General features: G+C 30.8%; 1 protein-coding gene across 3 annotated transcripts in view; it reads left to right on the top strand.

Moving 5' to 3' along the window:
* nac (GDP-fucose transporter nac) overlaps positions 1–24828 on the top strand; it is a 46801-nt gene extending 21973 nt beyond the window's left edge. For 2 of the 3 annotated variants that reach the window (XM_085810692.1, XM_035357126.2), the window contains 5 exons: positions 6838–6978; positions 10132–10248; positions 15641–15749; positions 22754–23046; positions 24447–24828. In XM_085810692.1, coding sequence (XP_085666818.1) covers positions 6838–6978; positions 10132–10248; positions 15641–15749; positions 22754–23046; positions 24447–24686 — 900 coding nt within the window. In that variant the 3' untranslated portion in view covers positions 24687–24828. The remainder of the gene's footprint in view (positions 1–6837; positions 6979–10131; positions 10249–15640; positions 15750–22753; positions 23047–24446) is intronic. The other variant, XM_035357129.2, reaches the window with a different exon arrangement.
* Positions 24829–25635: the final 807 nt, after the last annotated feature.

Here is a 25635-nt window from a genome sequence, read left to right as displayed (position 1 = left end):
GTCATGCGATATGAACCGCCGAATCAGCATGTTAAACTATGAAAGCATAGTAAATTCTTAAATTAATGCCTTTTTACAAATTTGCCTTTATTTATTAACTTTTTACAAAATTTTAAATTATATTAAAATGTTTATGCTTTCAAAATAAATTTTAGAACATTTTAGAAGTATCATTTGTTAAAATTTTTTATGTATATACTGTATGTTGTCGGCAATAAAGTCTGCTTGGCGAGATTTGCGCTGGCAAAACAGAAAAGTACCATATTTTATATCCCTGACGCCGGCCTTTGAATCATTATTTATATTTTGCCATTATAACCGCATATTTATTAATATACGACTGCTTGAGTAATGACTAAAGGAACGATGTTTAAACATCGCTGCATTAGTCATTAAACTTTTTTTTTATAATATTAGCAATTGAATAACAAGAGTATGGCAACCTTTTATGTTGACATTATCCTTGGCAATGATTACAGATTTAAGTTAAATGCGCTAAGAAATGTTGACGAGGAAAAATTTAACAAAAATTTCTTTTCATATGCTAAAAATAAATTTTTTTTTATGAAAGTCACAGGCCAAAAGATTACATTTAGTGCTATTTGAATTAAGAATAACCGATATGTTATTCTCATAAATCCAGAACTGGTGTCAGAGCTTATATGGCCGCACAAGATGCGGCAGAATTTAGAGAAGATAAAACTTTTGGAATTTGGAGAAACACCTAGTGGCAAATTTAAGGGATGGAAAATTTTTTATAATTTAGGGAAAGCACTGGAACCTATAGTTTAGGGGCGGCAAAAATTTAGAATTTAGAGAGGCGCTTTGTAGCAGAATTTAGGACCTTCAGAGACTGCATGAGGTGGTATCTGCTGCTACCCCTATTTTAGCCTTAAGTACTATATTTGGGAGTTTATTTATTCAGAACTCAGATTAGCCTTAAACAAGTACAAGAAATAGACTAGGTATAATAAAAAGCTAATACAAATCAAGCTTAATTCAGTATGGGATAGAAGCAAAACAAAATTTAGCGGAACAACTTGTCTTTCATCACCAATCTTATGATACATAGCAAATAATGTATAGCAGATGCTACTAAGCTAGGCTAAAATTATCTTTACTGATTATAAGGAATTTCAGTTAATGTAGCAGACTGCATTGCACCTTAATCCTCTAATTTGATCTACCTAACAATTTTTTGCAGCAATTTTATAAAAATTAAAGGTTGAACTTTCGATTATGTCAAAAAGAGTTTCTAATTCTGGAGCTGCCAAAGGATATACAGTCAAAAGTCTGTAATCCGGACTCGTCGGGACAATTCTGGATTATCGATTTTTCCGGATTATAGATCATCAGTTTAAATCTGGTAAGATGGCATGCAGAAATTATAAAATTAAAAATATGAAACCGTAATTTATAAAATAATGAGCAGTTATGATCTAAAGAGTATCAAAATTTACAAAAAAAAAAAAAAAAAGCTTAATATTTATTTGTTTACTTTATTAAACATTTCTTTCAACGCGCGCATGTGTAAAGCATACATTACGCATAGCCGAAATTAGAAAATTGCAACCAGAAAACTATTTGATTTGTATTCGTGATATTTATAATGACGAGGAATTTGATTTAAATCATATCAAAGATGGAGTACATCGAGATGAAATACTACATTTAGTAAGGAATTATAAGCCGAATAAAATAAAAACATCTGCCCTGAAGATAACGATAGTGCTGATGACAGATCAACTTCCAGTTCATTGCGTGCCGCAACGTCCCCCCCCCCCCGCGCGGAGCAGCGTGAAATTGATAAACAGATTTCGGAACGGTTAGATAAACAAAGGACATTCCTTTATCCATTTTTTGAAGCAATTCCACTTTTTGTTTGATGGACATAGGAACATACTTTTGTTTTGTAGATCCTTTGGGAGCTCCAGCATCGGAAATTCTATTTGACATAATCGAAAGTTCAAGCTTACTTTTATAAAATTGCTCTTACAGTCTGCAAAAAATAATAAGCCGGATCCAATTTGAAGATTAAGGAACAATGCATTCATCAACATAAACTGAATTAGATAATTAGATAATTTTAGCTTATACCGTCCGTTATACATTAAACGCGCACGCGAAAACGTATTCTGCGCTTGTGCACACGCCTATGCGCAGTCGTAAAGGTCTTGCGCGCACGCGTAAATGCCTATGCGCATCTGTCAACGCGGCGCATGTGCAGAAAGTTTTTAGTTTTGAGGTCCGGATTATAGATCATTCCGGATTATGGGTGTCCGAATTAACGACTTTTGACTGTTTCGACTTTGACTTAGCAAAAGCATGTTTCGATGTCCAATTAACAAAAAGTGGAATTACTGCAAAAAAATGAATAAAGGCATATCCATCTTAAAATTATGTGAGGAGTATGGCATTGGAAAGTCCACTGTATATGAGATAAGAAAAAGGAACTTGAAATTTTTGTGGATTCCGACACCCTATTCACAATGATAACAAAAAATTGTTATGCAAAAAGTGACGATCATGACAAAGTGATGATTAAATAGGTCAGACAGCGTTGCAGCGAGGGTGTGCCATTGACGGATCCAGTGCTAATAAACTCAGGCCAAAATATTTCATGAAGAAATGAATTGAAAACTGAGTGCACATATTCAACAGATTGGCTAACCAAATTTAAAAATCATCATGGTATAAGGCAATTAAAAATTTCAGGTGAAAATGCTTCTGCTGATACTGAAGCTGCTGAACTATTCCAAAGTGAGACTAACAATTTTAGTGCGTGCAAATGCTACAGGAACACACAAGGGCGAAAATCGGAAATACATAATCGGAAAACATACACGACCTCAAGAATTTAAAGGAGTAACAATTTTCCCCATTTGATGACTTAAAAATAGGCCTTACTGTAGATAACTGTTCGGCTCATACTTCACTTAAAGTTTTAGTGAAAGATAATGTATCTGTATTATTCTTTCCTTCAAATCGTATGTCCATCATTCAGCCTATATATGTTGGAATAGTGCACATGCTGAAATGCAAATGTAAAGTAGCATATTCAAAATCCATGTTAAATTTCTTGAACAATGGCAAGACTATTCAAGATTTTTTAAAAATATTTTAGCATAAAATCTGCTGTGTGGAACATCGTAAGATCGTGGGAGGATGTATCTGCAGATACTATAAAAAATGCTTAGCATAATTTATGGCCATCTACCATATTTCATGGTGAGGATGATGATAGCCATGAATTTAAGGTTTTTGGATATCGCAAACCAAAGGTGAAATTTTCAAGTTAATGGCTTTTGTAAAGAAATGTGGTGAAGCGGTAATAAATGAAGATATTATAACAGAAGTTTTTCATTGCAATGACAATGCTCCATCATCAGTCAATTAACGGACAGCAAAATCTGTAGTATGCTTTTAGATCCGGAAAATACTGCTACTGATAGGGAAGAAAGTGGCAGAGAGGTTATTGAAAATGAAAAAAAATTCATTTCACAAGTATTAGGTGCCTCCATAGTAAAGAGACCACCACATGTGACCTTGTATAGATTAATGGACTAGGTTACATTTGTAATTGTTCACAATCTGCCATTGGGGAAAAAAATTTTTTAATAAAGTAAACAAATAAATATTAAGCTCTTTCTCTCTCTCTCTCTCTCTTTTTTTTTTTTTTTTTTTTGTGTGTGTGTGCGTGTGTAAATTTTAATACCTTTTAGATCATGAATGCTCTTTATTTCATAAATTATGATTTCATATTTTTAATTATATCATTTCGGCATGTCATCTTACTAAATTTATGATAATCTAGTATCCAGAAAAATCCCAAATCTGGAATTGCTTAAGTCCCGTTGAGTCTAGATCTCGGACTTTGTACTGATCAAAATCTCAGAAAATTGTTTCTTTTTTTAAACTGCTGCAATATCATACCGCTTCAAAGTTTCTTTATTGCTAATTATTTCCATTTGTAACTAATATTAGAATCATTTTTCAGAAATTTAAATCATATTTAATTCAAAAAAATATTTTACGCTTTGATGATTATATCATTGCCCAGAGTTCTTCCCTTATTTTATTGCATTACAGTACAAAGTCCGTAATCCTGACTTGTCAGAGCTTCGGCGATTCCGGGTTAGGGGTTTTTCCGAATTATAGATCATCAATTTAAATCTGGTAAGATGTCATGCAGAAATTATACAATTAAAAATATGGAACCGTAATTTATGAAATAAAGAGCAATTATGATCTAAGGCATATCAAATTTTACAAAAAAAAAAAACTTAATATTTATTTGTTTACTTTATTAAACATTTCTTTCAATGCGCACATGCGTAAAGCATACATTATGCATAGTCAAAATTAGAAAATTGCAACCAGAAAACTATTTGATGTGTATTCGTGATATTTATAATGACAAGGAAATTGATTTAAATCAAAAAAAGTTTGTACTGTGGACCGAGTACATCGAGATGAAATACTGCATTTAGTAAGGAATTATAAGCCGAATAAAATAAATAAAATAAAAACATCTGCTCTGAAGATGAGGATAATGCTCACAGATCAACTTCCAGTTCATTATGTGCCGTGACCCCTCCCCCCCCTTGCAGAGCAGCGTGAAATTGATAAGCAGATTTCGGAATGGTTAGAAAAACAAATCATTAAGCCAAGCTGTTCTGATTACGGAAGTAATAGTGTGCTAAGTAGAAAAAAATGGGGTTCATTTAGACTATGTCTGAACTGAAATGACACTTAAAACCTAGTGAATCCCTTTCCGAATATTTAACTGCTCATGCGTGAAATAGCCAGTCGCGGTTCTGTTGATGATTCATCAATTCTTGATTATGTAATCAATGGGATACCGGATCAGAGTAGTAACTAAATTATTTTGTATGGGTGTAAAACTATTTCTGAATTCAAAGAGAAATAAAAAAAATTATGAGAAAATCCACATTCCAGATACAAAGAATAAGGGTTTTTCAAATACTAACACACAAAATAAAGTACATGCTATACCAAATAAGAGTACAGAACCAAGGTGTTATGACTGTGGAAGTATAGGGCGCATAATGTATGCGCATTCTTTACGTGCAGTGCGTAAAGCATACAAAAAAAAAAGTTTGTGGCTTTGAGGTCCGGATTTTAGATCATTCTGAATAATGGACATCCCGATTACGGACTTTGTACTGTACTTAAAAAACATTTATTTCTGGAAAGGATATTTCTGATTGTTGCCAAATAATTAAACATTCTAAGTGAATAAATTTATTTGAAAGAATGCATAATCACTTCTCAAAATATATTGAAAACAGGTAGAAATCTTAGAAAGATGAGAAATCTAGAGTTGTCTATAAAAGCTAAAATTCTTAAGGAATTTCCTAATGTCAGTCACATATGAGATACTGGAATGAAGGTGAATTATTATTAAATGACAATTAAGGTGAATCAAAGTGACTCACATGAATTGTGAGTTTCCAATGAAATAAAAAGAGAAGTACCCGGAATATGTCTGAAGGCAATGCAAAATGTAATAGAACTCCACATAGTAACCCTAAAAGACCACCAAGTAGAGGGAAAAATAGAATAAAAAAGGAATTGAATATAAATCAGACACGTGAATGTTTATGTTAGCATATGACAATTTAAAGAGCTCGTTTCTATTTACTCCCCCCTCACAACAGTTGATAAGTAAAATACCTAAGTCAGGCAGAATATTTCAAACTCAAGGTCAGGAACCTAAAACTGTGTTCATTTCAAAAGTAATGGACATAGGATGCCATCTAGTGGTCTTCAGAAAAACACTCCAGCTTAAAATGCATGTACACATCGCCCGTCCTCTGAATGCAGTGTCTAGTGATACGTAGATGGGACGCTCGGCTGTAAGAGATGTTCTTAGGAAATGCGTATATGGGATGCCCGTCCGGAAAGGGTTAAGAGAGTATCACAGGGGGAACATTTTCATTCAGTCAATGAAGCGAAGGAAGCTGTTTAGAACTTCCTCAGGAATCAACCACGAACTTCTTTTTCTTACAAAAGCATAGGCTGACTGCCAAAACGAAGGGGTCTGTGTTGCAACACCCATGGCAATTTCTTTTGATTTCCAATAAAAGTATTCTCTTTATTCAACTGGTCTACTTTTCATCTGGCAACCTTCATATTTTCATGCTGCAAAGCTACAGGTTTATGTGAGCTTTCATATGCTAATCCAAAAAATCAGGTCACAAGCTTCTTAACAGTTTTTTAGAAAATTTTATGTATGATGGTTAGGGGAATTATGTTTTATTATAAATATTTTTATAATCCTGTTGTAATTACTGAAGAGGACACATACATTGGTAGTTAGTGTTTGTTAAAGAGAAGAATATCGGTACTCTTCTATTATCGGGACCGGTAGTTATATATATATGCAGGAAAAATATGTAAACAAGCTTTTATAATTTAATTTAGGAATAGGCTTTTAATTCATTTCTAATTTGGATATTCCCCTCTCATAATAACTTTTCTACTCTGTGTCGTTTGTTGATCAATCTATGTTGCATGACTTGTGCAAGTTCATATATATGTATATGCATAGTATATACAGCCATACATATGTATGTACATGTATACACGCATGCATTGAACAGGTATAGCCATCTGTACATACATGCATACATACACAAATTCCTGGACCTGGTCTCTATAACAGAAGAGTATCGAAATTTGTTGACTAAGATGTAATAAATGTTTTAAAATTAATTTAAATTAATATAATTAAACATTATTAAATAAACCGTAATAAAAAATTTTGCTGCGTATTATATGTGTACCTAACAAGTTTTTTTCCCTCTCTTACAGATTGATGCTCCATTGTTCATTACTTGTTTCCAGTGTGCAGTGACTGTGTTTTTATGTTTAATTTTAAGGGTTCTGACATCAGTTCTGCCATCTATATTCACATTCCCTGACATCCATCTTAATACTAATATACTACGATCTGTAAGATTTTTTTCATACATAAAAATTGATAATTAGTGCTTTATATATTAAGGAAATTTTTTAAAATTTTACATCATTTCTGTTATAATACATGTGCATGTACAATTTTTATTAGCAAGATATATATGCCAATTTAACGCAAGACATACTTTTCCATTAGCACATATCAACTGTAATAATTTTTTTAAACATTCAGTATATATATATCTTTAGTTATTTCAGCGAGCAAAGAAGGAAATAAAATAACACATTCTGAATTATTTTTGGCAGTACTTCCTTTGAAAAAATGAAAAATGTTATAAGAACATCACATGATGGAACACATGTAGGAAATGTTGGTGCATGTATCATTCTGCAAAAAAAAATTGTCTGGCAGTTGGTCTATAATAAAAAAAAAAAATTTAGTGACTTGTATTTATCCTTTTTGTAAAGTATGGATGTATTATGTTTAAATTTTATTAAACCTAACATATTTACGACGTGAGTCTTTGCCAAGATTTCAGTATATGGTATGCTTATTGATTAACATATTTTACATCCTTTTAAAGCTGAAAACATTTTATGAGTGACAACCTGAAATTTTGGTATTTATTCATGATACATAATAATATTGTCTAATATAAGGAAAGTAATAAGATGTTTGTTTATTTTAACATGGCATGGCTTCAAGTCCTGGCAGTATATTTATCAGTTCTTTCTGTTTAAATATTTTGCATTGTGTGTTTCGCATGGTTACGGTACAAATATTGCTATCCACATTTTTGTAAAATCTCATTAATAAAACAAAACTTCTGTGTAAATAATATATTCATAAAGCCCTGCCTGGAAAAAATGAAAATTTTCGAAGCCCTAACAAAATTTCAGGAATACGTGTAATATATTTTATGTTAATTAACCAGTTATTATGATTTTGTAACTTTTTTCTGTATTCCTCACCAGAATGCATATTAGCTGTAACTGTATTTTAGGTGATGTTTTTGAATCTTAGAGAGAAAGAACTTCTAGCACGTGCGTCTGTTGTTAGTTTTTCACCAGATTTATTTTAAAGTGATATTCCGGGCCTTTGCATGCTCACTAGCTGATTGTTTTAAACTCATGCACCAGTAAAATACTGAACCAGCTGATTTCTTATTGAATGTATAGTGTTTTAGTATGTTACAAGTGTTTGAATTTAATTGTCTGCTATTGCTTAATTTGAATAACCACAAGTGATGGTTTGTCTGTAGATTGTGCCCTTTATAGTCAATTTATATAATATTTTATGGGTTGTTAAGACGTATTGATAACTCACTGTCTTATCTTATCTACTAGAGTCTGCAGAACTTAACTTCAATTTCCAGATCAGTAGTGACCCTTCATCTAGCTCCCAATGTGGGGCTAGAAGTATTTTGAAACTAGATTATAAGCAAGGTTTTTGATTAAAAAATGTGCTTATTAGGAAAGAATCATATTATTGTTACAAAAATATTTTTAAAATAATTAATATGAAATATTTAAATGAATATTTAAGTTTTGAAGAAGTTTATTTTTAATACAGTAACTATTTATAAACTGAAATTCCTACATTTTTACAGATTCCTGCATTTAGAACTTTATTAGAAGAATAAATAACATGTAATTGTATATGAGTTGCAAGATATTTTTCTTCTTGAGGGAGAGGGAGACCAGTGTAAAGATACCTCAAAATGCTTAAAGGATTTTTCTAAAAATAATGCTAATCTAAGGTTGAATATATCCTCATTTTTAAGTTCAAATCAGTATGTTTTTCAAAATTAGACATTCAGGCACTTGTATACTAGCACAAGTACTTAGTAGAAGTCACAGAATTTTAAAAATGGGCCAAATTCTGGTAACCATATGTATAAAAATTCTTTAGTTGTTACAAGCAATACAATACAAAGTCCGTAATCCGGACTGTTCAAGATTTCGGCGGTTCCGGATTAGGGGTTTTTCTGGATTATAGATCATCAATTTAAATTGGTAAGATGGCATGCATAAATTATGCAATTAAAAATATGAAACCGCAATTTATGAAATAAAGAGCAATTATTATCTGAAGGGTTATCAAAATTTACAAAAAAAAAAAAAAAAAAAGGTTAATATTTATTTGTTTACTTTAGTAAACATTTATATCAATGTAAGTTGTTTAAGTTGCTCCATTTTTTGTGCTAATACTTTCTCTTTATTTCTATAAACAGACATAATTTCTTGTTCAGTTACAAAGTTCTACTGTTCAAGTCCTGTAATTTGCTATGTCGAGAATACCGACTAACTTGTCAATCGAAATACCTCTCTGTCACTTTTTTCAGTATCGGAAGTATACTGAAGTAGTACTTTTTTCAGTATCGCATGGGTAAACGCTTTACACGCATGCATTGCGGAAGCACGCATTAAAAGCGCATGCGTAAGTTTGTGGCTTTGAGGTACGGATTATAGATCATTACAGATAATGGACATCCGGATTACGGACTTTGCATTGTATTACCATTTTAAGTATATGGTCTTTTTATAATATTCTAAGTTACAATTATTTTTGTAGACAAATCACAATGCTTTTTAGCTTAACTTCAACTTTCAAATGTATTATTGTGGGATTTGCATACAGTGGATGAAATACTATATTTGTGCTGGAATGTCATATTTTATAACACAGTCATTAGAAATAATTGTTTTGAATATGTTCTTTAAACAATTACCACCAAATTTCCACTGACAAACACGCACTCAAGCATAGACACACACACACACACAAAAAAACAAAAAAAACAAAAAAACTTGCATGGAATAAGTGTTTAATTTATTTTTGAAATTTAAATACCTAATAAAAATGTAAAATATATATGTGGTAAACAATTTTTTCAATTATAAATCATCATTATGTATCTTCTGTATCAAATCGCAAATTGCAACAAGATGGTTATGATAATATGCAAGTACTGTAATTCATTGGTAATGCTTATATATTTATGTATTTTTTAGAATATTAATATTATGAATATGGCATACGCTTTTGAGGGCTGAAGTTTTTTCTCTTTTACTTTTTTAAAGAGACATATTTGTTCACTTTCTTGTCTGCTTTTGGATTATAAAAATTTAATAAATATTTCAGAAAATTTATTTAAAGAAATTGATGTTTTTTTTTTCTTTCCTTAGGTTCTTCCTTTATCCATAATTTTTGTTGCCATGATAACTTTCAACAATTTGTGCCTTAAATTTGTGGGTGTCCCATTTTATTATATTGGAAGATCACTAACCACTGTGTTTAATGTTGTGAGTATTTACTTATTTCAATAACCATATGAATATAATTTTTAAATTTCGGCATTTTTAAAAGACTGAATTTATCCATGCAGTTGGTTTAAATTGTATATATTTTTCTGCAAGAAAAATCCAGATATATTTCGTTCAGTACTAAATGCAGGAAATTTAAATAGCAGTTTTAAACTTTTATTCATATTTCAACTTTCTAGAAATACAAATTTTGATTTCAGAGTTTATAACTCCACTTGTTATAAATTTCCATTTTCATGCATTGATTTCAATATATTTAATTTAAATTTCGATTCATTGAAATAAAATGCTCTCTAGTAACCAGCATATTGATGATCATTGCTTTTGCAAAGGAAAAAGAAACAAACTGAAAGCCATAGCAATATAATAAAAAATCATTTTCTGAATCAGGTACATTTTAAAATTGTCTAGGTTAAACATAATGAAATATAAATAAATAAATATTTATATCTGCAATCTGATAGGAATGTTTAGTTAGTAAATGCCTTTTTTGGAAGCTTTAAATAATTACATTGTGCTGCAAAAAACTCCTTGCACTTAGGAAAAAGCAGTGCATGATGATGAAATGAGTCAAGGAGAGACTGGACAGGAAGAAGTGGATGGGACTCCAGAACTCACCAATTGGTCTCATAAGTATAACCTCAATGTACTAACTGTACAGTTTCATCTCAATTTTGATGGAGTATGTATTGAAATTTGAAAATCTGCTACTAGTCTTCCCTTATAACCAAATCATTCAAGAGGATTTTCAGCTTGCCAGTATTTTAAGCACACCCATGCCATGCAGATGTGTTAACAAATATACACCCATGCCTTCTCCAGGATTCGAATCTAGTCCCACGATATGACAACCAACATTGCTAATGTGGAAAGGATGATGAGGAAAATGTCAGAATAAATGGAAAATCAGTAAAGTAATTTATTGCAGCAAAAACTGCCCAGAATTGTTATAGATAATTAGCATAGAGCCTCCTCAGGCATTAATGCATGTAGAAATGCAGTCTGGTATGAACACATACAAATCTTTAATGATGTCCTGTGAGATGACCTGCCAGATTTGGGGTAATCAGGCAGATGAGTTAAACAAGTTTTGCAATGATTAGAGCTGATTTATCTGACTGACTGTGTGCCAGATCTGTTAATGGAGGAGGAATCTGGTGATCAGGACAGCCTTGGAAGCGTTGCTATGTAATATCATAGCAATGTGTCTGTGTGTGGACAGGCATTATTATGATGAAAAATAGTGTCTAACAGGCCTGACAGCATGGGTATTATGTAATGCCAAAGGATGTTGTTGATATAACATTGGCCGATCAGGGTGGTGTGCAGGATGAATTGAAGGTGACTGGTTATCTTGCATAATGACATCCCACAAGGTAATGCCAAGCATGATGGAAGTATGATACTCCATCGCAACATGAATTGAACAGCATTATTGTGGCCTCTCACATATGTAAATGCTGCAGTCATGTGAGTAAAGTGAGGACAATGATACAATTCCAGATTGCTACTTTCCACTTAACATAACACGAGAGCACAGTAAACATTGCTGCTGAGGGGTGAAATTAATGGACATCCTAAAGAGGCTATCACTTCTAGGGACACGTACGGCTACATGGGACAATTCCAAGAAATGAGATTCTAGTAGCACTGCTTTAAGCGGGAGGCTTCTGAGAAATGTTTCATCTAGCTAGGCGGAACATTTCCCGCTATGAGCAACATTTTGAAACGTTCCCGAAAATGTTCCGTCTGGAGACATGTTCCTCGTACATTCAGCCAACCAGACGAAAGTTCTGCTTCTAAAGGATCACGGGTAACTTTCAATATGGCGATCGCTCTCACTGTGAAGTCGTGGACGATGGAAATAGAGGCTGATTTAATTATTGCTGTTTTGTTGTAATATAACTGCCTGTGTCATTTTAAAAATGTTTATATATTCATTAAATGTACAATCATGGAAATTTCAGAGTTGACAGTATTTTACGACGTTCTTGCAGTTCGGATTTGTTTACAGCATCTCTCTATCTGTATGTAAATATATGACTTATTAGATGTGTATATATGTATGTATGAATACAAAAATGAACATTGCCAAAAAGTTTATTTGAAGTTACTTCTAATTCATATAATGATCATGTAATTGGCAGCAACTGTAGCAAACAGTTCTTTGCAAATTATTATGGATATGTAATAATCAGTTGAAAAATAATTGATAAGCATTTGAGTATTAAAGAGTATACACATTTTGTTTTGGGGTTAATTCTTAATTATATCATATGTATAATCTACGTAATATAAAGACTAAGAAAGAATAAGAAATGTAACAGCTGTGCATTTGATTACTTAAAACAGTGCACAACTGATTATCATCTTGTGTGTTTACATAATGAATTGTACGTTCCAATTATGTGCATGGGTCTACTATTGGCTGAAGCATCGTTGAACACTGGTAGTTCTGTCTGAGGTTAGAATGTTGCAAACGGGCTGGCTACATGGGCGTTTTCTTCATTTACCCCATTTGTAACTGGTATAGAAGCCAGTTTTAAAAATCTACAAAGGGATCCCTCCCTTTAGGCAGATATCCCTCGAGGCTTTGCCGTAATCACACAAAATAAACTCATGATGTACACCTCCTAATTTCTAGAGTTGGTATAATTAATATGTTTTAGGTATATTGCCGAGTGTTCTATGGGACAGTAAACAACTCGCACATGTTTGATTGCTCATGTATTCATATGCTTTATTTAATCTTCATTTTGCTGAATAGTATCTGCTGGCTGTGAGGATGTAAATATCAGCTATATAAATTTTTGTCATAGAAGGTCTTTTTTTTTTTTTTTTTTTTTTTTTTTTTTTTGTCTGTTTGTGTGTTTATACTTATAGACAGAACAGTAATTATGAGCCATAAAGTTAGTCAAGAAAATGCTTTCTCACCAGGTCACAAATTTTCATTGGAATGCAGACAACAGAAAATACACATAAGTAATGTCTGATAAATAGACTTATCCAGCACACATTTTAAACTAGTCTTAGTGTATACAGAATTTGGATATTACTGATGTAATTGATTGCTATAACCAGAAGTGTGTTCATCTGTTATTTGAAGTGCCAGAGTGGAGATCAAAGTGATTAACTTGATAGCAATCACTTTTCTATTATCTTCCATAACTGACAATAAAGTTTAAAACGAAAAGAGTGTGAGCGATACAAAACAAAATGAAGAAGCAAACGTCACTTTCGCCAATCTGAGTGATAACTGATTCTTGTTTGGTTTTCAGCCTGTTTACCAAGTGAAGATGGTAACCAGATTTCGCAGAAGAGCGATTCTCAGAACCGTTCCTGAAAATGTTTTGTTCCAGCAACAAATATCGTATGTGATAACAGCATTAGGGATACTAGTAATGCAATCCACCTTCTGCTATTCGATGTATGATGGTTCTTTATGACATCAGACATCCAGACACAATTCTTCCAAATGATGGAAAGTTTAGCTTTTAGTGGGATTATGGCAACGTATATGATGGCTGTGTCAATGCATCAAGTTGTTTTCCATGGTCCTGTGCCATCTGATAGATGGCTTATTGGAACCAGCATCGTCTCACTATTTTATTGCTCCTAACTGACAGCATCGTCTCACTATTTTATTGCTCCTAACTGACAGCATCGTTTTACTATTATATTGCTCCTAACTGACAGCATCGTCTCACTATTTTATTGCTCCACGCTCATGCCTAGTTGTTCAGCTGTGGGACCATTCTCCTTTCTTGAAAGTGGTAATGCATTCTTTTTGCAACTCACTTGATTTCATTGGGTAGGTCTCCCAGGCAGCTATGACCAACAGTGTTACTGCAGAAATCAATACAAATCTGCACAGTAGGCAAACGATGGATCTTTTCTATATGTTAGTTGGCTCCATGCTGGTGCTTCTATATATGTGTTGTGTGTATGTAGCGGCTGATTATGTTTAATGGCATGCATTTCTAGGCTTGGGGTAGCATGTCAAGCATCTTTTCATTTTCACAGTGTATGGATTTTTATGTCTAAAGAAAATGATTAAAAAAAATTCTTTATAGTGAGTTTTCTGTTGGATACAGTGTATATAATTAGTTCCAATCAATAACTGAGTTTGAATACACCAAAGTGTACTAGAGCTAATATCTGCATAGGGAAAGGTTATTTTAAGGGAGCTAGATCATATTTATATTACATATAAGAAAAATCTGGGAGGGGAGAATCATGCATTCTGCTTTTATCCATTCTAATTTTCATTTAATCTTTTTTTAAACTTTATATTAGATTTTAATCGGAGCTTTATTACTACCTAGTCTAGGCTTATGTAATTAACTATGTCATGTCCGAAGGGAGGTCCTTAGAATCATTATGTACTTTCCTACAAAAATGTTTTCCTTTGTAAATGTAAGGAAAATGAATCCCCTGAAATAGTGCTAAGCCTAGATTGGGTTATTTTGGATCCTATTTTGATATATATTCATATAGCATAGCTGCCAAATCTTTTGTTTTTTCAACTTATCTCCTGGTATATAATCAAATCTCCCAGTTTTTAATATTTTAATGAAAGTGTTTTTCAGCACTATTTAATTTAACAGTGCAGAGAAAATTAATAAATGAAAATAGTTTTAAGTTTAATTATTGAATTGAATGAAATTTGTACAGTTTAAGTTTCATTCTCCACAATCTTCAACATAATTTTTCTTATTAAATTTTATTTGATCTGAATTTTCTTTATCTACTGTAGACATATATAGAATTGTCTATGAAGATTCAACCAAATGTTTTATCAGTAAATATTCATGTTTAATTTTGTTTTACATTATTATAAATTACATTACTGTTACCACACAATTGTATGTACATTAATTAATTATTAATGAATTATTATTTGCATAAAAGTGCTTTGATAAATTAAAGTTTTCCTTCTCTACCCAGAATTTTCTTAGTATAAAAGTGTAAGAAAATTGTAATGAAATTAGCCAAACAGCATAAAATTTGAAATATGTAAATTAAATATTAATATATTTTATAGAAGAAGCATATCATAAATAGTTCAGTAAACTGAATCATGCATTATATAATGACTTAAAATTAACTTTCTTTTAAAATGTTGCCGCTGCACAGCACAAAACCTCCTGGAAACTCTGATTTTTGGCACGAAAACCTCCTGGTTTATCATGTTGTTAGCTATTATAAAAGAAGAAATTTCAGTGAAAAAAATTATTACTAAGCTCTAGTGGAGTGAGGAAGAAATAGTTGTTTTTAATTTTTAATTTTTAATTTTTTTTTTTTTTTTTTTTTTTTTTTTAAGGTTACTTAAAGTAGCTGTATTACATTATCTTTCATATTTATATTTCAGATACTCACATTCACTGTCTTGCATTTAAGAGTGTCACTTAAAGCTCTTGCCTGTTGCATTGTTATTATTTTTGGTTTTATACTTGGTGTTAATGAAGAAGGTGTTTCAGGTAATGTAACTAGTTAAAGATTTTTGATTATGTATAAAAGTAACATAGTCATATCTTTATATTTTGCAAAAAGGGATTAAAGTTTATGTGTAATAAAAACCTGATTCCTATTTTCAAAATTAGGAAACTATATTGATAAATATATACAAACTATGGAATAAATCTAAATTAAATGAAATGAAAGGTATAATTTTTTAAACATGGAATGAGGAATGTTAGATGTATTTCTGGAAGCTAATCTTCACTCTGATTTCATCTTTAATGTTCTTGTATTGAATTTCACTACAAAGAAGAACATTTTAGAGAGATTTTTATACACACAAAACACATTGAATCCATATCAAATAATATAAAAATTTCATGAAGTTATCATCTGGTTAAGTAACCTAAACTCAACTTACAAACTGTACTGCCAATTCTGGCAAACCAGTAAAACTAAGTAAAAATCAAAGAACCAGAAGAACTAATTAACCAAATTAAAATACTGGGCAGTTTTGCCCTTAACTCATCCTCCGAAGAAAATTCCCTGCCCTCCTCAGCAGGGTCACCTCGACCTTTATTCTGAATAAATTCAGCATAATAGTTAGAATAATATAAAATACAATTAAATATTTTGCTTTAACAATTTTGTGAATGGAGATTTTCCATCTTTTCAAAATGCAGAATAACTTATTTATTTAAATGAATCAATTTTACATAACTTTTAACATAAATTCACAGTTGTAAAAGACATTATTGCTTCTTCGTATTACAGTCAAAAGTCTGTAATCCGAACTCGTCGGGACTTCGGAGATTCCGGATTATCGGTTTTTCCGGATTATAGATCATCAATTTAAATCTAGTAAGATGGCATGCAAAAATTATAAAATTAAAAATATAAAACCGTAATTCATGAAATAAAGAGCAATTATGATCTAAAGGGTATAAAAATTTACAAAAAAAAAAAAGCTTAATATTTATTTTTTTACTTTATTGAACATTTCTTTCAGCGCGCGCATGCGTAAATCATACATTACGCATAGTCGAAATTAGAAAATTGCAACCAGAAAACTATTTGATGTGTATTCATGATATTTATAATGACGAGGAATTTGATTTAAATCATATCAAAGACGGATTACATCGAGATGAAATATTACATTTAGTAATATAAGCCGAAAATAAAAACATCTGCCCTGAAGATAAGGATAGTGCTGACAGATCAACTTCCAGTTCATTGCGCGCCTCGACGTTTCCCCCACCCCCGCAGAGCAGCGTTGAAATTGATAAACAGATTTCGGGATGGTTAGAAAAACAAAGGATATGCCTTTATCCATTTTTTGGAGCAATTCCACTTTTTCTTTGATGGACATCGAAACATGTTTTCACTTTGTAGATCCTTTGGCAACTCCAGAATCAGAAATTCATTTTGACATAATTGAAAGTTCAAGCTTACTTTTATAAAATTGCTCTAACAGTCTGCAAAAAATAATAAGCCGGATCCAATTCGAAGATTAAGGAACAACGCAATCTGCAACATTAACTGAAATAGATAATTAGATAATTTTAGCTTAGCTTATACCGTTCGTTATACATTAAACGCACATGCGTGAAGGTATTACGTGCATGCATAAGCAAATTATGTGTTAGGGCTCGTGGCATAGGGTTCCAAGTTTTCAACTTTACCCAGAGTTTGGGATAAGCATCGACCAATCAGAGCGAAGCTAAAACAAAGCGGCTTTCTTTAGACGATTTCGCTGTCACATCGAAGGCGGCTTTTTTTTTTTTTTAATATGGAACACATCGTACCGAATGAGTTGTAATCTTATCCGAACAAAATAATGAATTGTAATCGTATCCGAACAAAATAAAGAGTTGATCTCGCAAGAAATCTACGATGATGACATGCATTTTTTAATGAGTTTTTCAATTTATATTGAAAAATATGGATGAAACTCTTAAAGTGAAAGTTAAGCTCAGGTTATGCATGCTGTGTATGATCCTGTAGATGATTGATCCCATCCAATATTTTTCATTTTATTATGAAAATTCTTTAAAAAATACATGCTTGCAAAAATTTTATTTTTTCTGTGTAAATTATTATTATTACTTTCTTTCTGTCTATAATTTTTTTAAAATTATTATCATAATTTTTTTTCTGTTTAATTATTTTTGTATTTAAGAATAAATTTATTAAAAAAGCTGGAAATATTGTATTGCTATTTGCTTCAAATGCTGATTTTCTTTCCAAACAAACTTCGTGAATTAATTTTACTAAAACATCAAATCAATATCAAGAATCTGTTTTTTTTTTTTTTTTTTTTTTAACAGTAAAAATATTAAAAAAAAAAAAAGAAAGAAAAAAGAAAAAATTATTTTCACTTATTTAATAGTCACAATAGTCAATTCAATGGTGTAAGTTTTGTGTAAGTAATAAAAGATTAATCTTTTGAGAAAATGCTCTTATGAATTCCAAGAAAGAAAAAAAATGTAGTGAAATATCCTTAAAACAACAGTCGACAGTCTAGACAGTTTTGTCTCCTGTTGAAGTTCTGTTTTTTAATTACGTTCTCCATGAAAGGAATTTACTTTTAATGAAACTAAATAGCACGCATAATTCATAACATGGACTTAATTTAATGAATAATATTTGTTATTATTATCCACTCTTTATTACTATCATTTGAATGAGTTTTGATCTTAAATTCATGCTACTTCTCTGGCTAAAGTATGAATAGTAATTCCTGGCTAAAGTATGAATGTTTATAATTCTGATGTATTTGAAGACTTGGGTACCTAAAATTTGTCAATGTGAAATTACTTTTGAGATTTGGTCGTAAATAGAAATGACAGCATATGTTGAAATTAAATTCAGGGTGTGGCTTATACATGCAAATTATTAAAAATAGATGTATACAAACAGCTGGCAAGACAGTAAAATGTATTTAATGATTGAGAATAAAATACATTGCTGGGTGAACGTTTCCTAGTATTGTACTAGTTGTGGGATACTAGTACTAGTGATAAGTGATACTGGTAGTGCAGCAAACTACTATAGTGATCGACAGGGACAGTGAATAAGGAGTGCTAAACACACATGTTTTACTGTCACAGAAACATGCTCCTTTTGATTGAAAATTTTAAAAAATAATAATAATAATGTATGGTAAGTACTGTTTTTAGCTTAACTTCTTTCACACCTGCAAAATATAATATACAGGCTATCTATTAGTTATCCTCAAGATTTGTTTTAATTAGGCATATTTAGAATATCGTATTTTTCCTAAGAGAAATTATATATAAAAATTGAAGAAGGTTTTATATAGTATATAAATATGCATGTGCATGTTTATAGTATAGAGAGTACCACAGTACAATGCAGAAATATTCCATACTGCTTTGCACAGAAAGATATGTGCCAACCAAGTATTGGTCTTTCAAAAAAATACTCTAGACCATTTCTTTTTCTTTTTTTTACCTTCTTCCGTTGCCTCTTGGCTTATAAGAAGGGCAGATAAAAGAGCATTCTGTTGAACCAGTAAAACTTTATGTTGAGCTGAAAAAGCCATTACACAAAATAACGAAAATGAGCAGAGCGAGGGCGAGAAATCAATTGAGCTAGAAGACAGTGTGCGACAGGTGTAGACACATCCACACGTCAAAAATTTAACTTCTCTCATTGCCCACAGCTTAGACCCCTGTCTCACAGGTGTGAACAGATGTCCTGGATTTTATGCCTCTATGCGCTTTACGCCTACGTCTGAACACAGCTTAAGAGACTAGAACACTAGATATGCTAGAAAGCATATCTATCTGCTGAAGGATATTGTTCTATCATTAATACCATTTATAATTTAGAAATTTAAAAATGAATTATAGATACTTTAGACATAAGAAGACTGATTTAGTAAGGGGAGGTTTGGGAAAGAATATTTCACCTCTAAATCTTTATTTAAAAATCACACTGGATACACATCAATCATTTGATAACTGATAGAAACAGATTCTGTTTTTGGCATATTTAGTGAAACTGCAGATTGCCAATAATCCTAACAAACTCCCTCTCTTTCTAAGAAAAGTGATAAAATAATCAACTCCCTCCCCCCACACACACATCTGAAAAAGGATAAATGATTGTTATGATGCATTCTGCACTAAGAAGTTGCTAACAGTGAAATTTTCATCTCTGAAGATTGAAAATTTTGTCTTGTTATGTTCAACATGTGTACTAAGTTCCATTTATAGTTATGAATCTTAAGTAACATATGTTTATTGGAGAAATCAAACAAGAAGAATGAGCGTTATGTTTGTAAATTCTGCAAGACTAGTTTTGATGGTTTAACTACAGAACCATTGAAACACTTATCAATGCTTCAGAGTCTTCCAAATAGTGAAAATAATAATTTAAGATTTAACATCAACACTGAAAATTTGAAAAAAAAAAAAAAAAAAAAATCAATTTTATCCTTTAGAAATATATTTCTAATAAAACATTTTTAAGCATAGCTCCATTTTGCGAAGCCTTTTCTTAAGTTTGTGTGCTATGCCGAAATTAATTATCCAACATTTTCTTTGCTAAGATTTATCTCCAGAACCGTCCACACATTTGATCTCAAATTGCAAAACCAAATTTTATCGTTAGTTTTCTCTTCTGATGATTTTTATATTTTAAGTTATGCATTAATGGTGATTCCAGCCTAAATTTACAAGAAAAACTGAAAATAAGGGATTGAAATAAATGACTAAAATTTAGAGATTTCTGCATATATTATGTTTTTGAAGTAAAATTAAATCATTAGATGTCAATGGAATAATTCTATAAGCCTTCTTCAAATTTTAATTTGAATTTCTTTTTAACTAATCTGTAAACATTAAAATTAAAAAAATTGTACAAATTCGCTAATTTTTTTAACAAAATTGATTGATTTATATTATTGCTAATAGATAAAACAAAGCCGGTTACTGAAAACTTATTTGCTAGATATATTTTACCATTTTATTCCCTTTAAATTAATATATTTTTCGGATAGCTGTACTGAAATTAAGAGGTGGGTAACTTAAGCAATTTAAGATATCAGATTTCGGTCTTAACTAAGTGAGTAGGATTTAAACAACTTTTGAACCCAAACTCCAAAGGTAGAGCTTAAATTTAGTTGTGCTCTAGCTGGGCTTCGTCAATTTTTAATTTTTTATCGAAATAATTTCAACTGAATTCCATAGTAGTTAAACTTGTATAATTTCATTTCTTAGTTGACTGTTTGTCATTGGTATAAATCAATAATTTTTATTTTTAACTCTCAGCTTTTCCTGTATTTTATCATTGCTTTATTTATTTACTCTCATTTATCTTTTGTACAATCTTCTACAGTCAAAAGTCTTTATTCCGGACGTCCATAATCCGGAATGATCTATAAGCTACAAACTTTCTGCGCATGCGTAAACGCACAATGCATTTATGCATGCGCATATGTGTTTACGCATGTGCGTTTAATGTATAACAGACGGTATAAGCTAAGCTAAAATTATCTAATTATCTATTTCAGTTAATGTTGCAGATTGCATTGTTCCTTAATCTTTGAATTGGATCCGGCTTATTATTTTTTGCAGACTGTTAGAGCAATTCTATAAAAGTAAGCTTGAACTTTCAATTATGTCAAAAAGAATTTCCGATTCTGGAGTTGCCAAAGGATCTACAAAGTGAAAGCATGTTTCGATGTCCATCAAAGAAAAAGTGGAATTGCTGCAAAAAATGGATAAAGGCAAATCCTTTGTTTTTCTAACTATTCCGAAATCTGTTTATCAATTTCAACTATGCTCTGCGGGAATGGGGGGAAACGACGAGGCGTGCAATAAACTGGAAGTTGATCTGTCAGCACTATCCTTATCTTCAGAGCAGATCTTTTTATTTTATTTGGGTTATAATTCCTTACTAAATATAGTATTTTATCTCGATGTATTCTGTCTTTGATATGATTTAAATCAAATTCCTCGTCATTATAAATATCACGAATACACGTCAAATAGTTTTCTGGTTGCAATTTTCTAATTTCGACTATGCGTAATGTATGCTTTACGCATGCATGCATTGAAAGAAATGTTTGATAAAGTAAACGAATAAATATTAAGTTTTTTTTTTTTGTAAATTTTTATACCCTTTAGATCATAATTGCTCTTTATTTCATAAATTACGGTTTCATTTTTTTTATTTTATAATTTCTGCATGCCGTCTTACCAGATTTAAATTGATGATCTATAATCCGGAATCTCCGAAGTCCCGATGAGTCCAGATTAAAGACTTTTGACTGTATAGGATTCAGGCACTTTTAATTTCGGAAAAGATAATATTCCAATCCCTGTGCAAAGAATATGCTTTTGATTTAAATAACATTTCAATTTTCAATATTGCAAATTGACCAATAAGTTAAATTTCAAAAATGTTACATGATTTGCTGTAAAATATGGTTAAAACAAAGAATCCATTTGTTTGTTCTAGAATGTCAATTTCTTCATTGTACAACCCCCTCCCCCCCCAAAATAAAAGAAATACTTTTGCTGATTAAACTCACCAAATTTGGAAAATGACTGCCAAAGGTTTACACACATCGAAGAAGACAAACCTCTGAGAATGGCTGCTGCATATAGATAACTTGAAAAACTGTGATTTGGTCATCATAGCCTTGTATGTATTCTTAGGTTAGATTGCTGCCATGTATAGATTTTAGAATTTTTTGAAATGGGATCACAGTCACCCCTAGAAATACTGTCATTCCAAGCTTAATAATAATTGCATATGGAATTTAAATTTTCTGTAATTTTGCTTTCTGGTGAAAAGCAGAAAAGAATCAGCTTAAAAATAACTGGATATTTAAATAAAACCCTACAGAATATGAAAATTATAAATTTTTTGATATAATATGTAAAAAAATAATGGATTTATATAAATTAATAATTTTTATAAATATTGTGAATGTTAATCATTTTCAAGAATTTTTGTTTTGTATAATAATAGCTATGAACTTTTTCAGGTTCCTTATCTGTTAAAGGTGTAATTTACGGTGTTCTAGCAAGTTTTTTTGTTTCACTATATTCCATTTATATGAAGAAAATTCTTCCAGTTGTAGAAGGAAGTATATGGAGATTGACTTATTACAACAACATTAATGCAATTGCATTATTTCTACCTTTGATGTTACTATTTGGTGAGGTGAAGACTGTATTTGATTTTAAGCTACTTGGTGATATCAATTTTTGGACATTAATGATTATTGGAGGAACGTTTGGTTTTGCGATTGGATACGTAACTGGTCTTCAAATTAAAGTAAGTTTGTACGTATCTACATATATCCTTAGTGATATATTGTAATCATGTGTGTATTGTTTTGTAATAATATGAACCATTCTAAATAACATGGGTGGTTGACTGCAACTTGGGTTCAAGTTTATGAATATTTGTAAGCATATGATTGAAGTCCTTTTGAAAAGATCAGTGGTAGAGAAGGAGGGGCACAGATATGGATAGATGATATTTATTTATGTTTGAATTCTTCTTTAGTTTTCTCAGCCTTGAAATACAGTAAACCTTCATCGAATATAAAGGTTATGTCATTAATATATTGTTCGTATAGCAAAATCTTTCACAAAACTAACTGTCTATGGAAAAAAATGTGTTGGGTATAATTGAGATTGAGAGAACTGTAATTTAAACAAATCCAAAAATTGTTGCAATTAAAAGAGGAAAATGAAATAAATGTTAATTGAAAGGATTTTTACTACCATTTAATAAGTATGTGATACAATAATTTCTTAAAAAAAAAAAAAAAAAAAAAATTTTGCTTGAGACAATAAATGCTGGAACTGAAAGGTTTGATGGTAAGGCATGCAGAGCATTTCCCCAAGCTCTCGTAAAGCATCTTCTTTCCTTGTTTGAGTCAATCCTCAGCTGCAAAACCGCAAATATAACGCTGATTTTTGTTGTTTGACTTCCGAATTGTATTTGGAACAAATTTAAGACTTTTTTTCACATTTTTGTTATCCCTCCCCCCCTGTTAGAATCATCATAGCTGTGCATTTCACATCACTTGTTGGCAAATTCTAGAATCCCCCTTCCTTAAGAATTTTATGTTTAAATGTCTGATTTGGGTTCAATGCCACTCAAACTGAGGATAGATCATATAATTTCTTTTTATCATCTGAAGTGAATGGTCATAATGTTAAGCACAAATTTATAACTGTTAATCAGTTTTAAAAATTAGATATTTCTTAATAATACATGCAATTAAAATGCATGCATAACTACCATAAGTTAAAACAAAAAATTTGAAATGGGCTAACTATAAAAGTAAGCTGTTGTATGAAAATGCATGTATCTTAACAGTTAATGCGTTTTGTCTTTCTGCTTATTATAGCTATATTATTATTTCTGATTATTGAATAATAATTGAATTTCATTATTTTCTAGACATTACTAATTATGCTCGCAATATATCATTTGAACGATGGGCAGAGATATTCAGATTCATTAAATAAAGTTCTGTTTTATCAAATAAGAACACTAGTCAGCTTTGTTTTTTCCTTATCAGGCATATGCATACTATCTATCATATATACCATTTCAAAATCAAAAGAAGGGGGAAATGATTAAATTTAATTTTTGTAAAGAATATATGTCATTAGACTTTTATATCGAAAGAAGATTTGAAAGTATTTTAATTTTTGCAGGTGACGTCACCTCTTACTCATAATATCAGTGGAACAGCTAAAGCATGTGCTCAAACTGTTGCTGCTGTTGCATGGTTTCAGGAAGAGAAATCTATGTTATGGTGGATAAGCAATACTGTTGTATTATTAGGTTCTGCTGCATATACAAGAGTTCGGCAATTAGAAATGATAGCAGAGTATCACAGGATAAAATCTCTGAAAGATTTAGATAAGAATATTAGTGAAAAATCCCCAGTTTAATAATAAATGAAAATTAGTATTTATACATTTTTGCAAGCATGTATTTATAAAAAAAAAAAAATTGAAAAATTACAAATAACACCTTGTGAAATGCGAATGTATTTACATTTATTTATTAACAAGAAATATTTTAAATATTGTATTGGTGTTATTTTTAATAGGAAAAACATTTAAAAAATGAAACTTTTACAGTATAACTTTTAGATAAAAATTTATAAAAATGAAATTAGTTAAAATGCTGGGCAAAGTAATGCATCATTTATTTATATAAAAATTTATCCTTGAATTTTTAATTACTCAAGAAAACAAACTTCACTATAACTGCTGAAAAGCAAAACATTATATAGATAATAGTTGGTACTAAAAATGTACTTCTTAAAAGGTTCAAATTCATCATTTGTTTAAAACATTGAGGATGATATTGTTAAATGCACTATATCATAAATTTTATATTATTTTGGTCTGAATCAAAAGAGACTACTTAAAATTTTACAATAAACTACTTCTGTACTTTATTAAATTTATAAATGCATAACGTAATTTAAATTGCGTATGGTTTAATCCAAATATATATACAGTAAAAGTTCAGTATATTACAGTATAATTTCAAAGGTGAATATTAGAATAAATCCATTTAACATAAGATAGTAAAATTCCAAAATATTTAGCAATTTTACATAGAACGTTTTTCCTGTGATGTTAAATAAAATAATTATTATTAGTCTATGTAAAACTAATTATTATTGCTATAAAATGTACTCTATTAAAATTTAAAATTCAAAATACCTATCATTTTAATAAGATCTTATTAATGTAAATAGACAACACCTACACCGAACTCCCAACCATTCATTTGCAAATTAATGGTGCTTCATCCCGTCAGAAAAGAGCTTGAGACTGGATCACAAAGATGAAAAATTTGTGATTCTGAGGGAGGATTTATTGAGTT

Source organism: Stegodyphus dumicola, chromosome 2 (assembly GCF_044657685.1).
Source record: "Stegodyphus dumicola isolate Sdum_Otavi_A_Nest chromosome 2, ASM4465768v1".
Classification (NCBI taxonomy): domain Eukaryota; kingdom Metazoa; phylum Arthropoda; class Arachnida; order Araneae; family Eresidae; genus Stegodyphus; species Stegodyphus dumicola.
This window is presented reverse-complemented; position numbering and strand designations above follow the sequence as displayed.